The sequence below is a fragment of the Falco biarmicus genome, chromosome 6 (genome assembly GCF_023638135.1).
Source record: "Falco biarmicus isolate bFalBia1 chromosome 6, bFalBia1.pri, whole genome shotgun sequence".
Classification (NCBI taxonomy): domain Eukaryota; kingdom Metazoa; phylum Chordata; class Aves; order Falconiformes; family Falconidae; genus Falco; species Falco biarmicus.
The window spans coordinates 85,500,628-85,525,826 of record NC_079293.1 but is presented as its reverse complement, the minus strand read 5'-3'; the positions used below and the strand labels follow the sequence as shown (position 1 = coordinate 85,525,826).

At 36.6% G+C, this 25,199-nt stretch overlaps 1 protein-coding gene across 6 annotated transcripts in view; it reads left to right on the top strand.

The window, feature by feature from the left end:
- Positions 1–23,879, top strand: part of CEP170 (centrosomal protein 170) — a 102,520-nt gene extending 78,641 nt beyond the window's left edge. For 3 of the 6 annotated variants that reach the window (XM_056344193.1, XM_056344192.1, XM_056344197.1), the window contains 7 exons: positions 4,039–4,273; positions 9,060–9,237; positions 10,643–10,810; positions 11,092–11,180; positions 17,513–17,606; positions 19,783–19,834; positions 21,509–23,879. In XM_056344193.1, the coding sequence (XP_056200168.1) occupies positions 4,039–4,273; positions 9,060–9,237; positions 10,643–10,810; positions 11,092–11,180; positions 17,513–17,606; positions 19,783–19,834; positions 21,509–21,792 (1,100 nt within the window). In that variant the 3' untranslated portion in view covers positions 21,793–23,879. The remainder of the gene's footprint in view (positions 1–4,038; positions 4,274–9,059; positions 9,238–10,642; positions 10,811–11,091; positions 11,181–17,512; positions 17,607–19,782; positions 19,835–21,508) is intronic. The other 3 variants (XM_056344196.1, XM_056344195.1, XM_056344194.1) reach the window with 3 other exon arrangements.
- The last annotated feature ends 1,320 nt before the right edge of the window (positions 23,880–25,199 follow it).

Here is a 25,199-nt window from a genome sequence, read left to right as displayed (position 1 = left end):
AGTCAGGTATTTTCAAAACAAAATCATAGCTTAATAATATTATCAACCAAGTCTTGTTACTATGTAAGTAAAGAAAATTATTACTGCTGTTTAGGATTTGGAATTCCAGATTTTGTCTGTATCAGTAAGCTTATTGCATTTTTTTTTTTTTACTGGAATACGTAGAGTATACTTCAGGTAAATCTAAATTGCTTTAAAAATTGTATAATCTTCTAGTGTATATATAAAAGTGTGTGCATATATAAATCTGTCTATATCTCCTATTATATATAGGCCACTACTCAGTACATTGCCATTTTTCCATTAGCATTTTATGAAATCATGCTAATAACTACCCAACACATCAAGTTATTAACGATATTATTTATTATTTTATTCTTAAAGGTATTTAAAACATCTTTGAATAGAAATGTGTTACTCCTATGCAGTGTATAAAAATGGAACGTAGCAGAAGCTTTCAGATCCAAAGCATATAATTCCTGAATTTAATTTTGTTTCTAGAAAAGTCAACAATTCACTTGTAGCACTTATGAAATTACTAATGAAGTGCCTGACAAAAGTGCCTCAACTCTTTGAATGTGTTTTACTTCAGGCACATTTAATCAAGGCTTAACAGCGATACATTTTCTTCTGTCCCTGGACTAGAATGACTGGAAAATTAATGACCATTACCAATACAGAGTTTGGTTTGGGTTTTTTTTTTTCTTTTACCAGAAGACTGGCTGCTATTGAAGTGTTGAAAATGTTCCATGGGTCTTCTCATCAAGGTTTAGTTAACCTTACCGCACTGTAGATCACTAAACATTGGCAGCAAAATCTTGCTTCTTAAATCCAGTCTACCAAAGAGAAAATTATCACCGCATTTCCCCGATCGTTTTGGATGTTCACATATACATGCCTGTAAAAAGGGGGCAAAAAAAGATGTAGTGACTGTCTTTTTTTTATTGTCTTGTACTTCATGGGGATGAATTGCAACATAATAGCACTAAAATTTTCAGAATGATTAGCAAGTCCATAATTTCAAGATTCTGTTAAGTTTTGCTTACCTTTAAATGAAAGGGCAAGGAGATAAATGGAACATCTTGGATGAAAATTACCAACATTAAAGTAATTACTAGAGTGTTTCTGTGGTGGGAGGCTTGATAACTGGCAACACTGTGAAGCAGAATTAGTAATTTTGTAGTACAAGCAATGAAAGATTTAATCAAGGCATTGAATCATCAAAGAGTAAAGTGTCATCAATAAAAACAGAGGAGACTGGAGACCTTTTTTCACAATTGCGGAGGAAAATTGAAGATGATGTTACAGAAGGAGATAAGTATTTGGAAAATGAACAGGACCAGACCTACTGCAAAAGTGCTAAACTGCAACTGTAAAATTAAGCATTGAGTCAGAACAGAGAGACCTTGAACGATCCGTTGTATTCAGCAGCTCTGCTGGCTTGCTGACCTAGCTGTCATTGCAAATAACTAGCAAGACAGGGTGATCAAAGCTGTTGAGGTATCTCTGGAAAAAAAACACCAAAACCCAGCAACCCTTATTAACTGCACTTTAGTATTGTCACACTACTGAGCACCAAATTTCAGGATCTCTGAAATGGGTGAACCTTGAGAAGGAAATGTATCAATGAGAGTAGATTTAATTTATAAGGCATATAATTAATGAAGTCTGTCCTCAGATCTTAAGTGATCTGAGATTATGTGAGATAAATTGAGATTATGGTGTCCAAATGATGACACTTACCAGTTTAAGGTGTTGTCAACCCATTACACTTGCAGAGTAGTCACCGATTTGGGTTTATCTGCTGATTATTTCAGCCAGTGTTTTGGAGGATTTTCTAGTTACCGGTACTGATATTCACAGTCTTTGGTGGCAGAGATAATTAATTGCACAAAGCTTTCTGAAATCTACATAAACTGTAACGACAATTTACATAATTTATAAACAGTATTGAAAACGTGCAAATGTACAGCTAGCTTAATACGAAACGTGCTTGGATATTGCTTGTCATGAACCATACAACAGAGATTCTTACTGTTAATCCTACAACAACTTTTTCCTCATATTAATGAGAAACCCACTGATAATATAAACAACATATTAAGCCCTTAATATTGAATGGTCTTTAAAAATATAGAGGGGTTTTATGGTACTGTGTAGACAATTATTGATGTCATTTCAGTTAGTATCTCTGAAATGTTTAAGCTTTTACAAAATCCAGTATTTTTGATTGAATGTATAATGTAAGAATCTTTTCCTAAAAAGTGTGAGTGGAAAAGAGGACCTAAGACTAATCTCATCAGTCTATTTTATTTCAACAAATGCTTCTAATCTGAATGTTTTAATACGAATTAACATGATAAAACACTATTTTGTACACAGAGAAATCCAAGCTTCTCCCAGACCCAGATCCTGATGTTGAAACTTACAGTGGTAGAGTACTAGAAATCAAATCTGTTTCTGATATTTCACTTCTCATTCAGTTTTTAGTTTTTAAATATATGATTACATATGCTCATTGTACAGTGCTGAGTTGCTGGACTAACTCATTTGAGAGATTTTAAGATAAATTTTATATTTATTTTGATGCATATAATTTGAACTGGGACAAAGAATTTAAACAAAAGTTGATGATAAAATGTGGGCCCAACTCATAAAGCTATTTGGACGTCAGTCACACATTGCTTGCATGCTGTTGGTGGGGAAATGTGCTTTTTCTGCTTATGTTCTACTTCCCTAAGATCAAAACAAGTTTGAAACCTCTAAAAAGAGAACAGTAAGTGACTGGAGAGACGTTTTGATTTGCTTCAATAAAGTTAGAACCTTAAGAAAAAATAATATTTGAAGCCCACATTTAAACCTGGAAAAAATTACACAAGCACATTTTTGTTTTCATTGATTAAAAATGCATTATTGTGAGGGAAGGGATGTAAGCTTATACACCAATGTCATATTCTACATACTGTAATCTTTGAGAGCATTACACAAATCTTTTCTCAACTAAAAATTACTTTCATTATTTTTTACATTCATATTGATACTTCATTTGTAATTTTTTTTCAGTGTTTCAGGAGAAATCATTAATTACTTCTTGCATTTTTTTTCTACTAAAGAAAATAAATACTTTACTTGAATGTATTATTTTAAATTACCAAGCGGTGATCACACACTTCTTAAAATTTCTGCAGTAATTACAGAGCCTCATGAATGTCCATGAGTTTAGGGGACTAAATCCCCTGCACAAATTTAGCAGGTTTTCATGATGAGCATTCCTTCACACTTAGTGATTATCTCTTCCTGCTGGGAATGTTTCAGGAGAGCGTATCTGTTATGTATTTTCTAGAGTTTGGTTGTTCATAGGGGGATGAGAGCCTCCTACTTAGTTTCACTTCTCCTATACCTCAGGCTGTCTTCAGCAACATGGCTGTATATGCTTTATGTGCTACATGTGAGAATATATGAATATGTGCTTTTTGCTCTGAGGCTGCTGTTTTTGTAGATGTGCTGCTGATTTTTGTAACACAGTATTAATTTTAACGTATTTTTTCCCGAACTAAATACATAATGCATCATCTAGGATTTTTATGCTTTCCTTATGTAAGCATGCATTCCAGGCTTGGTGCCAGCTCCGTCCTTCCTTCACATCTCTTCTTTTTTTTTTTTTTTTTGTGTCACGTAAAACTTGAATGAAACTTGGGAAAAAAATCTGCAGAAAAAGTGCCGTCTGACTATATACTTAAATGTTAATGAATTGGGCCCTTGTTTTGTAATACAGTTTGCTTGAGCTCTCATACAATTACTGGCTTTTATGTCTTATTTCACTCATCATTATACAAAGAGCATCCGGTTTATGTTTTTATTAATATTTTTATTTAACACAAATTTTGTAGCTTTCTTTTTAAGATGTAGTAAATAAACCTTCTGTGAGGTATCTGGGGATTGATAATGAATAGCTGTGTATTTTTGTGATGTTACTGAAATGCTTGTTCTTATTAAAGATGCAATAATATTTCTTTTTTAATAATTAAACTAATTTAGTAAGTGCAAGATGGAGGCGCTTTCCTACAGATTATGCTTCCACCTCAGAAGATGAATTCGGATCAAACCGTAATTCCCCTAAACATACCCGTCTACGTACCTCTCCAGCCCTGAAAACCACGCGACTGCAGAGCACTGGGACAGCAGTTCAAAGTAGCAATACATTCAAGCACAGAATAAAGGAACAGGAGGATTACATTCGTGACTGGACTGCTCACCGAGAAGAAATAGCAAGGTTGGTGTTAAAGACAACCTCTAAAATAACAAAAATTTGTACCCAACCAGTTGCACAGGTACATATATAGAAGAAAGAGAGCTAATGGACTTTCAGTAGCACTCTACCGAGTGTTTTCATTCTCTGACTGAATGGGTAATTGAAGATTCTTCTTATGAGACTGGCCGACAGAACACTCAGGTTACCAGCACATCTCTTTCTGATGGAAAATGATAGTCGTTTCTGGCTTTTGAAAGCCAGATCCCAGAATATGAACTTTTGGTTCCATTAGCGAGACTTGCAGAGATACTCTCTGTGTAGCACTTTTAGTTGCTTTGTTTGCTGAGGCTGAAGTAGGTCTGGTTTTGTACTACCTGTACGTTCATCCTGAGGTAAAGTTTCAGATCAATGCATAGGTGACAGCGCAAAAAGGATTTTGGCAATGTGAGAGACCGTGTTCTCTTGTTAATTTTCGGTTTACCTAGACATTTTTTCATGTTAGGTGTTTTCTGATTTAAATCATGTATATCTATCAAAAAAATAATTTCTTTTGTTGTGAGCCCCTGAGATTAATACAGCAATTCCTCCGTTATTGCCAATAGCACCCTGCTTCAAATGAACCAAGGAAAAGGTAGTCAGTTCTGCATTCTGGTAACCAGTTACTCCCATATCATTCAATACCCAAGCAGTGAAAACTTCAAATAGCTTGCACTAAATAAGTGAAACTATGTAAGTTTATAAATGTTATTTAAAACGTAGATGCCAGTGTTCAGGTTCTGAACATTTTCACAGAACTTAAAGTTGGAAGCCTAAACAAGAAGAGTGTTTTCCTTGTGAAATCAATCTTAACACTGTGGTCTCAGAGATGCAAAGCATTGTGTTTTGCTTAGTGTGCATAATTATTTTTTTGTTTTCCTCTTTTTGATAATATTATTCCACATTTGTTTTTCTATGTGTGGTCTGTGCAAAGGGATAATGCTTTAAGAAATCTCATAGCATCTTGATAAATCATGACATAATTATTTCAAGAATAATAAATGTAAAGTTAGAGGTGGGTATAGGGAGGAACGTTGGTCTATGTGAAAAAAAAAAATTGATAGCCGTATTATATTACTTCGTCCTCGTAAGAAGTGCAGCTTGAGCCTCTACTTAAGCAAAATTTCTTGGTACATTTTGCTCATGTAGGAGAAACCAACACTGGAAGTAATTAACAATTCACTCTAAACTTATTTGATGTAGTTAGGTTTGCAGAATTTTTTCTTCCTTTGGGCTTCTTACCATTTTCTTCATTTAGACACTGGTTTTATATTTGTTTTGAAGGCTAGATACTTACCCTACCTTTTTCAGCTTCTTTATTTCCAGTGGTGAGAGGCCTAAGTGGGTATTGCCAAATCTGTGTGTAAAATTTCACACAAGCTGCATTAGATGAGCGTCTTTAAGACTAAGAAGGCTAGCACTCGGCAGCTGCGAAATGCCAGAGTGCTGTCATCTGTTGTCACTGCTTCTCGGACTGAATCCCCCTGCTCCAGTCATTAGTTGATCTTCCCTGTGCTTCCATATCTCGTACTGATGCACAGTATTGCTCCCCTGGCTTCAAGTGTAGCATCTGTCCTTAATAATTTGTGTCTCTGCTCCCTTTACCTTACCAGCCATAGTCACCCCTCTGTCATTGTCTACCCTGTTGGGTTTTTTCCCAGCCCTTAGTCCAGCCTCTATGATCAAGAGTCCCTTCAACTGTGATTAGAGCTGTTACAACAAGGATAGTTATAAGTTCTCATTAAAATGGTTTGACTTTTTTTTTTTTTTTTTTTAATAACTGCTTAGATTAGGCAGCGGTAAAGGCAGGTTTTTCGTAAAATATTTGTGCAGCTGCAAGTAGCGTAGAGACCATATGGCAAACTTTTCATTGCATCCGTGTTACCATCATACTGTCTTTCAACGGGTCTTCCAAGACTGACCCAGTTTGCTCTTTTCACAGACTCTACAATTTACAGATGTTAATAAACTTGAAAATTGGAAAGAGATGTTTAAAAAAAAACTTTATGAAATAACTAAATATAATTTAAAACCACTTTCCCTGGAGGGAATGTACACCCTCAGAATAACAGGAGCTTCACATATATTTTATTGAAGGATTTTAAAGTATTACAAAATAAACTCACTCATTGCAGGAAGTGCAACATAGTAGAATAAGCATAAAAATCTGTTTGGTAATCCAGCGGTTCAGAGCTATTACAGATATCTTAGAAGTATTTCTTATTTTGCTGTGGTTTTCTTCCTAATGCTATGGGTATCCTTTCACTACAGGTAAATAAGAACTAGAGTTCCAGGCTGTTGAAAGAGATGGTCATGCTCTCCCCATCCCAAGCCCAGTGTTCTCACCTCTTCCCTTGCATTGGAAGCTGCCTGTCCCTTACGTGACTGTGTAGCTGCAGGACTCTGCTCACTGAGTCAATGTAGTAGTGACATTTCCTGCAACAGGTTGAGGGGGTTAAGGAATTTGAGGTTTATTTTAGTTTTGCCTCCCTGAATTTATTTGCCTTGTGTGATTGCTAGTTTTGATGCAGGAAGCGATAGAAGTCAGCAAGGCAACCTACAGCTGCAAGAGTAACTCGTGTGTACCTAAAGCCTATGTCTTTTGTCCTTGGTTATACAAAACATACTCCTTATACTTAAGCAATACTTTGTGTTTCTAAAAATTAATATAGAATGAGCTTAAAGTTTTATTTATGAAAAGTCAGGCCCAACTCCCAGCTGGTTTCTAATTTTCTTTTTCATAGTGCTTTTTGTTTAGTGCTCTATGTTGTTTCTATACAGAAACTCCTGTTAGTACTGACTATAGCTTACTGTCATTGCTACATTGAAACTAATTCCAGATTTTGTTCGCTTGACTAGCATTTGACTGTGGTGATCGTCTGACAAATTGCTTGCCATCCATGTTAGAGCTGTTTATTATGATATTTTCAGGATTCATTTGAATTCATTTTTCTGTAGACATTTGACATTTTATGTAAGTTTGATTGCTTTGTAAGAACTCATTTGAAGTGGCTGTGGCATGCTGAAGCACTGCTGATTTTTATAGAGAGTTAAGTCTCAATTGATTGATACAACTTTTGATTATGGTGTTTGATGACATTTGTCTTCTGGAGGGTTTACTGATAATTGAAATTTCTTGGGTTTCTTTTTCTTCACAAATATTCATAAAATACCAAAATTTGTCCCAGAAATTCAAACGGGATCATTAGCAACTTCTCTGTTCAAGAAAAAATGCGATATGGTTGTGAGAGATAAAGGAAGTAGGTGCTCTGGTGTCTCTACTGCTTAGAATATTAGCTCAAACCTTGGAGTTTTAACGGTGTATCTGTATATAAAAGAACACAAAATATAAACTAAAATTGACCCCAAAGATATAGTAATCAGGTTAATTAATGTAGTAATAGGTACTTGCCATATTTTAATTAAAATGAGCAGTTGACTTGGTTTCTGCTTTAGTATTCCAGTCTTTGATAGCTTGAATTCGGGAGTACTGTCTTGAGTAGTCACAGCTAGTTGCTGCATGATTATTCTACAGCTGTATCCCAATTACACGTGTCCAAGCTGCACAAGCTTGCACATTGTTGCAGGTTGCTGATGGTTAGCCACAAAGTCTAGTGTTGGAATTTGACTGGAAATGTCTCCGTTTGCCTTTCTAGTTTAAATTCTGCTCACTTGGTCTGAAATGATGTCTAGGTGAACAGCGTCCCTTTTTTCTGACTTAATGGCAAAGCGAATGAGGAGCAGAAAGACGCTCACCTTTAACAAGCGCTGGCCAGCACATCACTGTCAGATGGCTGTGCAGCTGCTTTCCACTTAAGTGGCAGGTGGTGCTGCTGACAGAGTCCTTGGTGGTGCAGAATTAGTGCTGTTGACTTCTCTGCCTTCAGTCCTCTCAGACAGAAGTATGAAAAGGGACCACTCGGTGGGTTGCTCTGAACTCTAGGTCTGCTGAACTGCTTGATCCAAGCTGGAGGTTCAGGGTGCCATAGTTAGTCGTAGGGGCTTACAGCTTTTGCTTTTGGTTTGGGTTTTTTTTTTTCCCTCCTCCTTTTGGGGTGCCCTGGGGAGAAGTAGCACAAGCAGAGCTAGGCAAGGTTTCTCCCTATGCTGAGCAGAGTACAGAGCAGAGATATTTTTTGATGTGGCAGATCGGAAGAAAGAAAAAAGAATCTTCAGCTGACAATTCAGCTGCATTTGTGTAGTGCTGTCATATCCAGGTTTACAGGCACATTCTATTTTTCCAACTAGAAAGCTTGTCTTGATTAGATTTGAGGATTTAACATACTGGTCTAGAATTTCAGGCACAAAAGCAGCTTGATCTGAGCAAGCTGCAGGGCTGCTAGATAATACGAAGTCCTGAAAAAGTTCTTTGCAAGTCAATAAACTGAGGTATAAAATAAATGGGTTCTGGACATTTCAGATCTACTGCATGTACACTCTGTGCAGTGTTTTCAGCATCTTTCCAGTGCATCCCATGTGTTGGATTTACTGCATGTTGCACCCATCTCTGCCTGGGATAGAAAGAAAACAGGATGCTCTGTCTTTTGAGGTTGCCTACCTTATTCCTCTAAAAAGAAAGGCATGTTATTAAAACTCCAGTTAAAAATCTGCTTTTATGGTTCTACAAATAAACTTTCCATTTGGAAGGGTATACATATTTTCATAGCACAGTTACCAGGAACTAGAACTTAAAAGCTCAAAGGCTTCAGGTTGGGCTCTACTGCTCCAGCAGTTTTTGTAGGGGAGAACGTAACTCTCTCTTTATTACTAGGATCAGTCAAGATCTGGCTCTCATCGCACGGGAGATCAACGATGTAGCAGGAGAGATAGATTCAGTGACTTCATCAGGCACTGCCCCCAGTACCACAGTAAGCACTGCTGCCACCACCCCTGGCTCTGCCATAGACACTAGAGAAGAGGTAGGAGATCTTCATGGAGAAATGCATAAGGTTCTTCCTTTTCTTTATTTCTTTTGCTTTTAGCATTTTGCATAGCCTTTTTTAGTTATTTTCACTCAACCCGTGTGCATGATCTCTACATTGTTTTTTGATTTAAAGTTCCTTTACATTTCAACACACAACACAAATTATTCTATGAACACAGCTTGTCAAGAGAATGCATACTATCTGTCTGTCTCTTTTTTTCCACGAAACATAGGACAAGATAGTTATTTGTTTCTTGCTTGCCTGTAGCCTTAGATACAGTTGGATAGTATCTAAGTGCACTTAAAGGTACTAGTGTGTATGCACAGTATATATAAATGTATACATTTAACACTTTGCATAGCTATTAAAAACAAAAAAGTCCCTCTTTTCACAGGTGACGTAAAAGTTTCATCTTCTGAACACTGAAATACTTAGGTACCGTCAGTTAACAATAACTTCAGATTTTCTTAACCACGTTGTCAAAAACTGCCTTGAAATAAGTTTGCCTTGTGCTTCTAATAATTCTTATTTTCTTTGACTCTCTCTGGTGTGCTGTTCTATGAATATATTGACTAACTTGTTCTAGTAACCATCACAGGTCTAATGCTGGTAAACACATTAATCCGAATTTAAATCATCACTTTCTACCATATTAAAATTCACCCTAATACGTTGTAAATGTTTACTGCATTTTTTTCTTCATAGTATTTCTTTCAAAATGTGTTTATTCATTTTTTTGTGCATAAAGTTTGGTTAATACATTATCTTACTGTGTTTAGTATAATACTGTCTTTTTCTGTGGAAAAAAAGATATATACAGTGCTAAGAAATCTGTGAGTTGGGTACTCAGAAAAAATTATAACTGCTCTGACATAGATTTTGGGTTTAATTCTCATGGACTTAGGGCTGAACTTTAATGAAGTGCTCATTTTCTCAGATCCAGTTAGGTCACTCTTTATATTTCTAAATAATTATTTTCTTCTTTAAAAAGAAATATTGCACAGCATGTACATACTGCAGGTGGCAGTATCTCCTTTACATATAGGTGTTTCTGTAACACTATGATTAATCTGGAAAAAAACCTAAATTTGATAGTACTGTACTTAATTCCACAGATATATTCCATTAATCAAAGGAATAAATTACTCGGTACCAGTTTATAGGTAACTATTATGTTAGCTGCCTATAAGCAAAATTTCCGTGGAGTGTTCTAATTTTGCTACGTATGTCTGGTATTTGGAAAAAAATATATTCCTTTTTACAAGGTAATCTTACATAAGAGATGCATCATTTTATACTATACAAGGCAACAGAACGATTTCTATTTGATAGACTTCTTGTAAACTGTTTCAGAAGGAAAAAATGTGAATCTTATTTTTGCATGTATCCAGTAGGTTTCATAAATTGCATTTTTCTTTTACACCCCCAGTTGGTTGACAGAGTATTTGATGAAAGTCTCAATTTTAGAAAAATTCCTCCATTAGTGCATGCCAAACCACCAGAGGGGAATGGTCGCCCTAATGATGCTAGACCTCAGCTAACAGATGCCCTCGATCCCCCTACAATTACCCGGAGAAGGACTTGGAGCAGAGATGAAGTGAGTACACAATAGGATTCTCTATAGTAACGTGTATATATTAAGCTTTTACAGTTGTCTCCCCACTTTATATTCTAGACACTAACTTTCTTACCTGTAGCAGGTGACATTAATACTGGAAAAGATTATTTGTATACTATTAAATTTGCAAAAATTTCAAATATGATTGTTTATATGTGATGCTAATTAGAACACAAGCATGATTTCAAAATATATGGAATTGTTTGTATTTAATTTCCATTAAACTAATAATACGCTTTTGTATTAAAAAAATATTGCAGGTTATGGGGGACAGTTTGCTGTTGTCTTCAGTCTTCCAATTTTCTCGCAAGATAAGACAATCCATAGACAAAACAGCTGGCAAAATCAGGTGGGCTTTTAAAAATCATTGTTATTGCTGAAAATGTCTGCTCTCATCAGCATTCCTACTCATAGAAGAGATCCGTACAATACAGATAGAGCTTGTGTATTTAGTAGAAACCTGTGTTTTAAAAAAGCAATGTTACCTATGGCTTTTTTAGCATTCAGAAAGGTTTGGGATGAATAATTTTTCCATTCTTGCTTGTGTGTATTTCGCATTATAAGAAGATAAGTAGATTGGATATTAGGAAAAATAACTTCACAGGAAGGGTGGTGAAGCATTGAAATAGGCTGCCCGGGGGGTGGTGGAATCGCCATCCCTGGAGGTTTTTAAAAAACTCGTAGATGCGGTGCTTAGGGACATGGTTTTGTGGTGGACTTGGCAGTGCTGGGTTAACGGACTTGATGATCTCAAGTTCTTTTCCAACCTAAACGATTCCATGATTATATCGACAAAGTTTACATGGACAGAAAAACGTCCGTCATACTTCCAGCAGAGGAGCTGTTCCAACACATGCAAATGCTGTGCAAAATCTACATGACCTCTATGCAAGTCTTGTAAAACTCCCTTCCTTAAAATATATATTTGAAATGTTGCTGAACTGTAAAACCGAGTCCTGTATGCTTGCCAAGTTGTTGTGGGCATCCCCCATTTTAGGAAGAAAAACAAATGGGACAGAGGAGAGCAGTTTCTGAAAAAGAACTTGCTCTAGAGACGAGGTGGTCACTATTGAGTTTTAAATCTAAAATAACAGATGTAACCATCTGGGGTTTTCTATGGAAAACTAAATAGTTTAGTTAGATTAGATAGAGATGTTCCTGCATAAAATGTCATAGTAGCTAACAGGAAGTGCAAGCATGTCAAAAATTCTAACATATTGCTCTACCAGCAGTTCCATTTAACTTGAATGAGCGAGTATACAACCATTTGGTGACCGCTTTGGTTGACAGGAATAAATGAAAATTCTAAATACAAAGTTCAAGGCTGTAATAATTCACATGTCCTTTTTAATGACTTTGTGCAGTTAAACTTGAAAATTGAGTCCATTAAAAATAATCTGGCTGCACTTCATGTATAATTTTCTGAATGTGAGAAAATATTAGGTCTGTAATTGATCAGCTTGTCTAGGAAGTGTCAGATATTGAAATCCTAGATGAGTGACACATTAATCACCAAATCACAAATTTATTTCAGCATAGGGTGATGCAACTAGTGTAACCAAAATACTAACATTTCTGAAGATTGTGTTCTCATAGGAGTACCAAAAAAGACTTGACCGTAGAAATCAAGAAGAAAAAATTATCTATATCAATCGGTAAAAACTGTAAGTTATCTTCATTTCCTAGCCCTGCTATTGCTAGTAGGAAGAGTTTCATGTGAAGGATCAAGTCTTTAAAAGCCTTAAGCCCAGTCTTATTATTTCTGTTCTAAGCTTTTTGTGTGTTGTTTTTACCGGTGGGGTACAGGTAACATTTGTCAGTACCTTATTTCTGGTACCCTGGGACATAGTCCTGCACTGACATTCATCTCACTTCTGGTTTTCCAGCTCACCGTTTTGGGGCTGCAGGATTGGAAATACGCTGTTTGCTGCCTCTCCCTCTTTGGTTTCCCCAGATACATTCTTTTATGTATCATACTATTTATTTAAATGTCATTAAACAAAAGACATAAATGTCTTTTGCTATGTAAATTTCAGATACAAATGAGTTTGTGAAATGCAGGTGTACAATATGGTTGCTCTCAAAAGCTGTGCCAAATTAACAGAGAACAGCTTCATTATGCAAAATTTATTACAAATTATGCAAAAGTTTGTTCAAGTTTAATCAACATCTGCATGCATGCTGTCATTTACTTTAATAGCTGATCTCAAAAAATGAGAAAATAAATAGATGCAAAGAGGTAGTTAAGCATGACCAGTCTTTGAAAGTCATTCTAAAAGGCATTTGAAATTTGGAAATAGAAACGTAATATTACTTTAAGTTTTGTTTTGAGCATAATTCTTCAGGAAAATACAGTGACATGCGTAAGGAACTCTGCTTACCAATATTTTTTTTCCTTTTAAAGCTGCATCATTGGAGCAAGAATCTTGCTTATTGACTGACTTATTTGTGGTAGGCATCTAGGATAATATGTGTCTTAAAATGCCTCAGAAGCAGTAGATAATAGATATTCTACTTTTTTCATCATGCTGATTTTTCTTGGATCTGTAGTTTCCAATCTGTAAATGTGTTGCTAGTGCAGCTGTAGTTTACTTAACATAAAAAAACTGAGTTCAGTACAGTGAGTTAAAACAAAGGTATGTATGCGAATTCATTCTGAGAAAAGCAGGTAACTATAAAATCAAGTCTTACGCTCTTCTGCTTGATTTTCTGAGCTTAAAAGGTAAGTCAGCTACATTGTAATGAATGTAATGACGATGTGATCATGTATGGTATTATAAACATAAGCATACCTATAAACATTTTATATACATTTAAAGAAAGTGTCATTGCTTATTTCTACAAAAATACAGCGGAGAAACTTTCATTAATAAGTAATTACTTACTTATTCCCCAGAGCTGTGATCAAAACTCCCTTTTCCTGCTGCTCAGAATGGATTTGAATAATAGGATGTTATTCATAATGTCATTAGTATTTTCAATCAGAAACACAACAATCGTTTTAGAACTGCATTTTAGAGAGCATATAAGGCAGCTAGGACCTGTTAGAGACTTTTTTTCAGCTTTGTTTTGATGTACATGAGTTCAGCCAACTGGTGTACTTCTATTCCTTTTACTGGAGTTAAGCCAGTTAAAATTTGTGCCCAGAGCAGATGCAGTGAGACTCAGTTGGGGTTTTTCCAGCTAGCAGTTGCGTATTTTTCCCCACAGTACTTGAACATGAAAGGAGAGGAGAAATTTTTAGAGGCACCAATAAAAGTAAGCCTGACTGTCTTGTTGACCAATGTAAACCTCTCCCCCAAGAGCACAGACAGCATAGGGCAATGATGGCCCTTACAAATTACATCATACATGCTACAAATGGTATCCTTGCTGTCTGGGTCCACATGGAGAAGGATGTGCTTGCTGTGATTGTGAGCACTCTTCTGTCTGTAATACTTCAGTTGCAGTAACTAGCTTTGCAAAAAGACTGGTTTTGCTTTGGCTAAAATATTAAGCACATAAATATTCTCGGTCATTCTTGACAAGCAGATCAGCAATTAAAATATGCTGAAATCAGCCATGAAAATGAATTAGTATGAGGACAAAAGGAAATATATAACTTCTATGCTTGACCAGTTTCTTCCCCACCTCCCCACTGCCATCTCTGTTTTCTAATTTATAGATAATGTTCCTAATTCCACTGAATTCTGTCATCGTTTTTAAGAAATAGGATTGAGAGAACCTTTGATGCTGTATTCCTTGGCTAGATTCTCCCAGTGCTGGCCAAACTGGTTTTCTTTCCCCCGAGTCCTAGCACAGTGTTCAAATTTGAACCAGATTCAAATGCCTGGTTCTTTCCTTTCACCAAATCCTATGTGCAGTTTGCTTCAGGATAAGGTCATAGCTTAAGTATTGCTAAGTTCCTTTATTATGATTTATTTTTATTCATGATTTTGAATAATCAGTCAGGTTCCTACCTGCTGGTATACAGAAACTACGTTATATTAAAAAATCCTGCAGCATCCTTGCCATGTATCCTGTAACCTGTTCTTTGCTAACAAATTACTGTAGTGGCTTTGTAGGAAGCAGATACGCAGTTTTGTTTGCTTTTCTGTCTTTCATATGTTACAATGAGTTTGCAGGGATTTTCAGAGATTATGGGGGGAAGAGGTAAGTAAGTTTTGCAGTGAGAAGACCTACATGGTTTTATCAGTACTCTGTGATGTGAATGCACTGTTATGGCCTTGCTTTGTAGCAGGCAAGTACCTCTGCAGTCAGGCAAAATGTAGGCAAAGCATTTAGGTCAGTGCAGGCACTACTTGTCAGTCTGTGTGTTTCGCTGTGCATCCTGCAATGTGCAATGAAAAAAAAATGGGGACTGAGCACAACCAAATAAGAAAGTTCAGGCAGGGTTGCCCCAGAAAGCAGGGAAAGGCAAGAGCACAAGGTGGCAGGCATTTAAAAATATGTTCTTTTAATATAAAGAGTATGGTTACAAGGGAGAAGAGCAAAGGAGGCAGAGATGAACACCCCCCAGGAGGTAAAAATGTACTAAATTAAGAATTGAAAAAAAAATATGTAAAAAGGAAATAGGCTTCCTAAAAATATAGCAAAACCAAATTGGCCTGTCCACTTTATAGTGGAAATAATAACATTGTTTAAATTACTGCTTTCATTTTTTTCCTCCTTTTTTTTTTTTTTTTTAAATAAAATGACCTATGAAATGGAAAGATTTCAAATTGTAAAAGATAAGTAAAAAATTATCTCTAAAAGAGTCTTTAAGACTGAAAACACATACACAAGCGAAGGCATTAATCACATGCATAGACAGAAGTATTTTAGTATAATGTGAGCAAGAAGGTAGATGAAAAAAACCACACAATGTGACAACTTTTATATTTTCCCTACTAGTGATATTTACTGCTAAATAAAGCCTTGTTTTCTAGTTCCTGCTGATTTCCAGTGTGATAAGTTTTATTAAAATACAGAAAGTATGGCTGCATATGATTCCCTGTATACTGAATCCAAATATTTCCAGGAGTTGCCTGGTGTTCAGTGTGTGATCCTGTGGAGGCTTTAAGTGGCTCTGCTTTTTATTTATTTAATAAATAAAATTAAATCAGCAGTGTTAGGCAAATCTTAATTTTTTCCATGGTAATTGGACTTTCTGGTATCCAAATGTGCAGTTGTATGGCTTTGCAAGCTTTTGCACTCCCTTCCAGAACAACAGACCTCTGACGATCCAGTTTGTTACAGGATTATGACAGGACTTGGAGCCACAAAGTGTTTTGTGTTTTGTTCACTGGTTTAATTACTTTTGATTTTTTTTTTTTCCTTTTCCAAGAAGAGTATGTATGTATTAATGTTCAGTCTTTGCATGCTTTGTACATGACTACACTAAAGTCGCTTGCAGAAATGGTCATTTGCCTCAATCCCTTGACATTGTGTCATGAGAGCAGCGCTCCCCCTCTTAGAGAAATACACAACAAAAACATGTTCTGAAGCAGCAGCAAGTGAGGACTTCAAGGACAGAAGAGTTAAAGCAGCTTCTGGATGGGCTGTCTGTGAACATCTATGTACTGATAAGACAGGGTACATGTCTTGAAAAACTAGGCTTTCTTGACAGGGTAATAGTAGAGAGTGGAATTTTCCGTAGGGTATAAATAACTGAGCAAAGACGAACAGAAATGCAGTCTAAGTCTCCCAGCTTGCTTTCAAATTCTCAGTTTTTATAAGCGAGGTATCATGAATTCCCACCTTAAAAATTATTTTCTCAAGAGACCTACCTGCACTAAAAACGTGTTTAAATGTACTGCTTTTCACTCGTGATTTTAAATTGGTTTGTTTGTTTGATTAGCAGTTTTACTGCAGCTATTTTGGTACTTCTAACTCTGAAATACCAATTAAAGAACAAGTAAATTTGGACTTCTCTATATCATCATGCTGTCAATTTTTTAAAAAATTAATACCCAGACCTTAAATATCTGCACATGCCTTTTTTTTTTCCCAGTTGTGCAAATGTAGGCAGTTTAAATTATGTTTATGATAAGACAATGAAAACAAAAGCTTTATCACAGCGGGGAACCAAAACATAAAAAAAGGAGAATCTCATTGTATGCTTTGGGGTTGTACAAATAATAGAAGTGACTTCTTTACTAATATAATTAATCCATGTATATACAATTTACATGTTGAGACTTTTCAATGAGAGCTTCTTCCGTGAAATGCATTTTTCTTTTGTTTCCTGAAGGGTTTTATTTTTCATTAATTTGATATAAAACACAAATGTAAAAGAGTTGCATTTATTTACCACTTAATTTTTCTCTTACACTTTGCGATTTTAGTAAAATGCAGTGTTTAATAGGAAATTCTCTGACTACTGTAAAGTAGCTGGATGTTTAAAAATAAACAAAAAAACCCCTCTCATTACTGGAGGAAAGAATCAGCTGTGTCTTTTCAACACCATAAGCAAATATTTGCCATTTTAATGTCAATAATGATGATACTGCTGAAACCCTGTCTGGTTCTCTGAAAATTTAAACTGTGTGGTTGGCTTCTGTCAGTTTTCAATATTTCAGATTTTACTTTTTTTTCAGTTCTCCCTATGCTGCTTTCATGTATTGTGTTACCCAATCTTTCAGTTTTAGTTTGTTCATTTCTGTCTATTTTAAACAGTGGTTTTGAATTTCTTTCTTCTAGAATATTATTTAAGGACAAAGACAGAAATTGGGAAGAAATTGAAAATAAGTTGCGAGCGGAAAGTGAAGTTCCTATTGTGAAAACATCAAGCATGGTATGAATAGTTATCTTTTCTGGGATTGATTGTTCCTCTTACCTAATTTCTAAATAAACAGCAGAGGAATGTGTTATTGTCAATGATGTAAAGGCAAAATTATTTAAAAGGTTTTTTTCCGGCATTAGAAGGGGTTCAGACTATATATAGACCATCAGTAATTTTGTTAACCAAAAGATAACAACCGTTGAATGTGGAATTACTTTTAAATGAGCTTGTTTTACAATCTAAAGACTGCTTTACCTACTGATTATTTATACTTTACTATTAGTGCTGATTATTTAGAGAAACAGTTGTATTTTGCTGTATGTGAATGAAAACGATCTGTAGAGACATTGCAATAAAAGCACTCTTCAGTGAAAAATAATAATGTTGATTTTGTGTGGAAGTTATAACTGTAAGATACCAGCGACCACTACAGCTGATCCATGTAGCCTTCTACCCCTGCCTAATTAGGGCCATTTCATGGCCAGGCTGTGTGACGGTGTGAAGGAGCAGAGCACACATGTTGGTTCCTAGTTTGCTTCTCTGCTTCTAAACACAGAGCATAGTTTGAAAAACATCTCTGCCTGTGGGAGCAGACAGAGATTCTAGCTTCATTATCCCGTCTGGGGTATTGTGCTGTTAAGAATGTCAACTTGCAGAGGCAGTTTTCTTTGCTGAGGGAAAGAAATCTCACGTACTTTGTACAGGGCTGCTCAGAAACAAAATGTGAACATGTTTCCTCTGGCATTGAACTGACTAACATTTCTCTGTTACCTCATCATGAGTTATTAAACTCATCCAGACTGATTTTTCCTGGAAGTATTAAAAACTTGGCCCATCATTTCTGCAAAATGGGATATTTTTTTAAGAGCAACCGTTTTTAACTGAGTGTTACAATTTAATAGATACACTGACAGTTGTTGGGGTTTTTTTTTAAGTTAAATTAAGCAAGTTACTCATAGAAGTTTCTGATTTTAGAAGTATAATATAAGGAGTTTTTCCATTTCCAGAATAAGATCAGAATTTAGTGTTTCGTATTCTAAATGCCACGAATATGGGTGTTTAAGGCATTCATTTAAAAAGAAAATGATTAGTTGTACATTTCTTCTTAAGCCTAGCATTTTAGAAATATTTTTTTCAGTGCATTAAAGCATCTTGCATTGTTTGAAAATCTGCGGGCTATTTTTGTCTATGCATGGATTTTCAAGTTTTCTGCTCAGTTTTCAGAGCAACATACTGTTCAGATGCAGTGTTTGTTTTTACCACAGGATGTTACTAAAGTTAACAGAGGACAGTTGTAACTGATGTTTGTTTTGTCCTTGGGACATTTATGTCCAGTTCAGATGTGAAATCTGCTTGAAGAGAATGATTTTGTAAAACCCAGGGTAATCGAACTCTTTGCCACCCACAAAAATCACATTACTTGGTACAGAAGGGGGTTGTGAAAAGGGTTAAACGGGTTTCTGAAATCGGTGCCTTTGAAAATTCTCCATTTTTTGAAGACCACTGATAGCTCTCCTCCACAGCTGGATTAACAGTATTCTTCAGCGTAGGATCCTTCAGTTGTAGGATTTACACGTTTACCATTTAAGATGTGGTGCGTTTAATGTTTGCTGTGTTTCTGGGTGTGTTGCCGTGGGTTCATCAGTGTTAGGAAGTAGTGCAGCACAGAGAAGAATAATCGGTCAGGCAAAGGAGTGCTGAGGACCCAGCGCTGGTGTGCTGTGCAAGGTCCCGTGGGCACAAGGCACCAAGGGCTGCAGACAAAACCCCAGTGCAGTCACCTTACTGTTCTCACATCTGAACGCAGTTGTGAAGCACCCTAATTCATCGGTCCTGGGTTTGTACCATAACTTGTCTTTAAAGCTTTGCTGTTACTGTGCCCCATTTCTACAGAACCGTGGTGTCTGTAGGTCTGTGCTTGAGAAGAAGCAGGGCAGGCAGGTGAGCTGGGGCAGAGCGAGGTGTGTTAACCCCAGCCATCGGCCGGAGGGGCGAGCTGAGGGCGCCGGGGCCGTCCAGCCTCAGCGCTACCACCCGGGACCTGTGGTGGACATGGCTGGGCCACCACCGTGACGCTGGGAGGACAATGCAGATAGCTGATGGCAAAGGCTGGGGACAGGGATCATTTACTACTGATGTGTAGTTCGAGTCTCTTTTTCCTTAATGAACATGTTTGTTTCTTTCCTAGGAGATATCGTCAATCTTACAGGAACTGAAACGAGTTGAGAAACAGCTGCAAGGTACAAATCTTTTTTCACTTTTCTCTTCTGCGTTTGCTTGCTTTAATTTTTTTTTAACATATATCTCTCTGTATATATCTATATCATGAAACAAAGTTTTCACATTTTAATAAAATATATTCACGGAATCAGTAATATATATAATATCATAACATACCTGACACATTTGGTAAAGAAACAACACTGAATTATTTTAAAACCAAAGCACGATGATATTTTTTATAAAAGTGAGAAAAGGCTCAACTAAAACTAAAATAGCCCAGAGAATCCCAAAGGAATTATTTGTGAAACATTCTTAATATAACTGGTTTTGTGGGTAAATATTGATGAGTAGGTCACAGTGAATCCTGAGATTTATTAAGCAGTCTTTGCACATCAGTAAAACCCTCATGTGTAGCACAATTCAGTATAAGGAATGCACTGGGACCATAATCTATAGGAAATCTCAAAAAAAAACCCCAAACTATATCTGATACAGTAACGTGAAAATTTAGAATTAGCCCTTGACACTGTCCTTTCACACGAGTAAATCCACTGTTTGATACGGTGCAGCCCACAGACTACAAAATTGACAAGTTACTTTGTGTCATCTAAAAATTTATCTGTGTATAAAATGGAAAGAATTATGTTGTGCTCACAAAGACTGCTATTTAGACATATATTCCATCTCTCAGAATCAACTTAAAAACTGAGTATATTTTTAAAAGAAGTTGCAGTCTTATTTCTGTATTGTTTAGCATTAGTTCATTGTTTAATTTGGTGTGGTTGAATGGATTACTGGTCCATGCTTATATATAATCATTATTGTATTTGTTGTAAATTTCCTCATTTGTTATTTTTAGTATTCAGTTTTAATCATACAACAAAACACCTTACAATAGAATGTTTCAGAAGGAATCATTAGCCACCTTTAGAGACAAACTTGTATTAGTTTCATGCTCAGCTATAATTTAAAAATGTTAATTTATTACAAATTATATTGTGTTTAGAGAACATAACAAAGAAATAAGGCCCAGAGAAAGAGGCTGAATCATTTCCTTGTGTACACAGTGGTGTTCAAATAGGTGTTAGTACATTTTGGGAAATAAAAAAGAGAGAGGCTCTGTTAAATGTGACAAATGTGTTAATGGTGTAGTAAAATGAAAATGTGCCAGGTGCTTCAGTTTGCCCTCACTGTATAGAGGGAGGACAGTAAGTGTTATGCATTTAAAAGGATAAATGACCGCTGTTGTATACAGATTTCATTCAATCATGGAATTAGCAGCTACGGATATTTGGGGGGTGGGGGAGAGGAATGAAGCATAATATAACAGTAACATTAGAGAGAAAGCCCCTTTCACACATGACTAAAAATCCTAGCTTTCAGTCCTTATAAGCTCATTGTAGACTGCTTGTCATCACTGTTTTCTGTTCTAACATGAGGCAAGGTTTATTTTGTGCAGTTTCATTTCATCTAAAGTTTCAGTATATGTAAATGCTTTAAAATATATGTATCAGCTACATACATGTTGGATACACCACTCATTTGCAATGGCAACACATGTAAAAGCTCATGACTGTCATCATAAAAATAAGTTTGAGAATGGGATTTTTGTGTATTTTATAGTAACAAAAAAAAAATTGTATTTTTTATGGTTTCTTCCCTATGCCTTTCATCTTTTCTTAATTGCTTAGCAATTAATGCTATGATCGACCCTGATGGTACCCTGGATGCTTTGAGCAACTTGGGATTCGCCAGCCCCATCTTGCCAGCTCAGCCGAAGCCGAAGTCGAGTCCCGTTACCCAAAGTAGCCGCCCTCAAGTGCAGCCAAACTGCCCGCCCGAAGCTCAGGCTCTCCGCCCCGCCGCCCCTGTCGCAGGTGAATTTGAAAATGCTGAATCAGAGTCGGATTTCAGCATACATTTCAACAGATTTAACCCGGATGGGGAAGAGGAAGATGCCACCCTGCATGAGTGACATCACGTGGTTGATACAAAAACCGTTCATGTGGAATGTTTAGGAAAAAAAAGGAAAAATTATAATACTGGTTTTATAATGTAAAAAAAAAAAAAAAAAAAAAAAAAGGCTTGGTCAAACAGCAGTTGTTTTATTAAACCAGTTTTCTTTAACTGTGATGCTTTGATTGTCACACAAATCCTTTTAAAATCATAAAGTTATGCATAGATACCAGTGTAGGAAAGCAGATTGTGGCAGGTTTGCCCTTTGTGGTTGTGTGCTTTGCAAAAGATTTATATCAGCAGTTTTCCCTTAATAGATTTATTTCTTTTAAAAAGCCATGCAAGCAGTCTAAAATTTAATGTTACTGAAACCCCAAATCTCTTTGCCAAGCTGCTCTAATGAATGGACTTCCTCCACTAAAGTTTGTACAGAACTGTTGGAACACTTGATTCTGAATTAGATGATTTATATAGGAAACATTATCCGTGACTGCAATGACAAATTACTGCAAAAGGTAAGACAGATTTCAGAAAGCATTCGTTCTTGTGTGCGGAAAATCTCCACAACAGTTCTGTGATTTATATAAACTTGTTGCTGCGTAAATTGTCTTGGGGTTTACAAAGTTCACATATTATGTTTGCACTAAGATTTGCTGGGAGTGATAGATGAACATATCGATATCCATAAACAGCAAGCAGTGTTTTGGTGTACATAGAAAACTGATAATACTGTGCTTGTATTATCACTGCAGTGTTTTAATCCACTTTCTGAAAGGACTATTTGGCACTTTTTGATCTTCTTCAAATGTCTTTTTGATGTTAATGAAAGTAGAAGTATTTCATATCATTTCTGTCCAAATGTTTGTTGAAACGAGGGAACAAATTGAAACATACAGCACTGTGGGACATTTTAAAGCATATTGAGGCAAATGGGCTCTCACCAATTCAAATGCAGCATAAGCTTACAGAAGAAATTACTGTTCCTTGGAATCACCACGAGATGTAAGATTTTCTTTAGGGGACTTGGAAATAGAGTTGTCATAATTTGCTTGATCAATAGATGCACTCCCAAGCAAATGATTTGATTTGCTTCTGTATATTTTCCTGTAGTCTTGCTAGTAAAGCTGTCTCTGTCTTACATATTTAAAAGGATTCTGGAAGACAACTGCTAACGTAGACATTTTGCTTATACCACTGAAAAGCAAGTCTATTTAAAGTTTCCTATATAAGCCTATTTTCCTTATAAGTTGTCCCAGTAACTTAACATTTGGAAATAATAATAAAAAGTAAAAGTAAATTACTTTGTATTTCCAGAACACTGTAATTTGGAGGAATGTTATTTCTGTTAAATGTAACTAATAGACTGGAATTTTCCTATGTTTGCATCAGTCTCTATATATTAAGGTTAAAGATACAGTTTTGCAGCTTTTATGAAATGGTCTTGTAATATTTCAGCAATAATCCTATATGACATTTGTTTTAAAAAAAACTACTTTCTGTACACTTTTAAATTGTACAGGCTTTCAGAAGTCGGTAGAAGTTGGACCAGTTAATAAAAATGCAAAAACTTTTTTTGTAGAGATGTAAAAACAAAACCACTAATCTGTTGTATAATGGATTTCGTATTTTCTTTAAAAAAATTAAAAGCAAGCAGCCTTCATGTGTGACTCGATATGCTCTGCTCCAGCTAACTGTGGGAGCCTGAACTACACTAGTTTACAGAGGCTACAAGAAAAGTTTTAGAAGGCGCGGAAGGGCAAAAATAAATTGAAACTAGAGCTAGGTGTTGAAAAGCGAGTGTACCAAACCATCGCCATAATTCTTCTTTTGTTTAATGCTTGGGAACATAATTTTTCTGCAGACTCAAGTGGAACGCGGGAAGTGGCTGGAAGGATTGATGAAAAGTGCAGGCTCTTCATGCGAGGTTCTGTTTGTGTTCTTTCAGGCGTTTATACCTTTACATTCTGTAATAAGCATTTTGCATTACTATGTTCTTATTTTGTATGAACATGTTCTCCTTATTTATTTTTGTTACATTTATTATGTATGTTATTTTGTTATATGCATTTACAACTCCATTTTTAAATAAAGTGTTTCTGGAACTTTATAAGCGTGTTAGTTTGTAATTGAGCGCTGGGAAATTCAGTCTCCCTGCAGTCTAACCTACCGGTACTGAAATAGGAAATGACATTTTTTCATAAGCATCTTTTCTCCAGAAAAAAAAAGTTGTATTATCGCTGCTGCTGCATCATTTATTCTGTGCTGACAGCACTGGCTCTCTTTGCCGTACTGGGGTTCGTTTCCACACTGGAATTGATTTTTGTGTGCAAAGCTAGAGGCAACAACAATCCAGTATGCCAGTCACCAAATAGTGACCATGTTTCCTGTTGTAGAATGGAAGTAAATGAGTTTTAATGCACCTGCCAGGTGCACCAGTAGATGGTTTTCTGACTGCTTCCCTGCTGCTTGATATATTGGAAAGCTTTATTGAACCTTCTGGGTTTGCTCCGGGCCGGTGCCTTTTCTTCATCTGTCCCAGCTTCAACTCTGTATGCCCTTTTCCTGCAAAACACTAAATTTCCTCCTCTTAGCTAACATCACGCGAGAACAAAACTTTGAGTTTAGCGTGAAGCTCCAAGATCTCCTTCCCAGTGTGTGCATTTTAGTTTTGCCAAGCTTTGCTGTGGCTTGGCGGCAGCCTGCTCTCATCCTGCTTCCATGCACCGATGTCCTCCGCGTCCCCAGCCCGACGGCGTTAAGGCTGCGCTGATGGGACACGGTAGTGCTCGGGTCTAGCAGGGCAGGAGTTTTTACTGAAGTTCAGAGGTGCCAGTTTGGTGTAGTCAAAGACAAGACAAAGTTGGAAGGTCTTTCCTGGTGCTCAGGACTTTTTCATATTCCCCAACTTCACTGGCTGTGGTTGTTCCCTCGCTTGTTGCCAGTACCCCTCGGTCTGTGCTGCTGCATGAACACCCTCGTGCGGAGAGCCCCGTTTGTGGAAGCGATAGGGTAGCACTTTGCGATTTCTTCCCGCGTTCATATTTTCACCCAGCCGCTCTGAGCCGAGGTTATGCAGGGATGTTTTTCAGAAGCCCCTAGGAAATCCAGCCAGATCCCATCAGTCCTCTGCTGCCTTTCGACATCAGCAAGTGGGCTGACACACGGTGTACTTTTAATGATGCTCGCATCTAGTTGTAGCGTACAGAAATAAAGCTGAGAGTATTATTTGGGTGCCTGACCTGGTGAACAGCAAGGTGGTGTTTCGCTGTGGCACGTACGTTGTACCAAAAGTAGCTGGTACTACAGCACGTACGTTACACCCGAAGCATCATCAGAAGAGAATGCTGCTTCACCGAAAAGTGAGTTTCAGTTAAAGCCCTTTGGAAAGCCTTTGTAATTTTAACTGGAAAGGTTTCAAGCACTGAA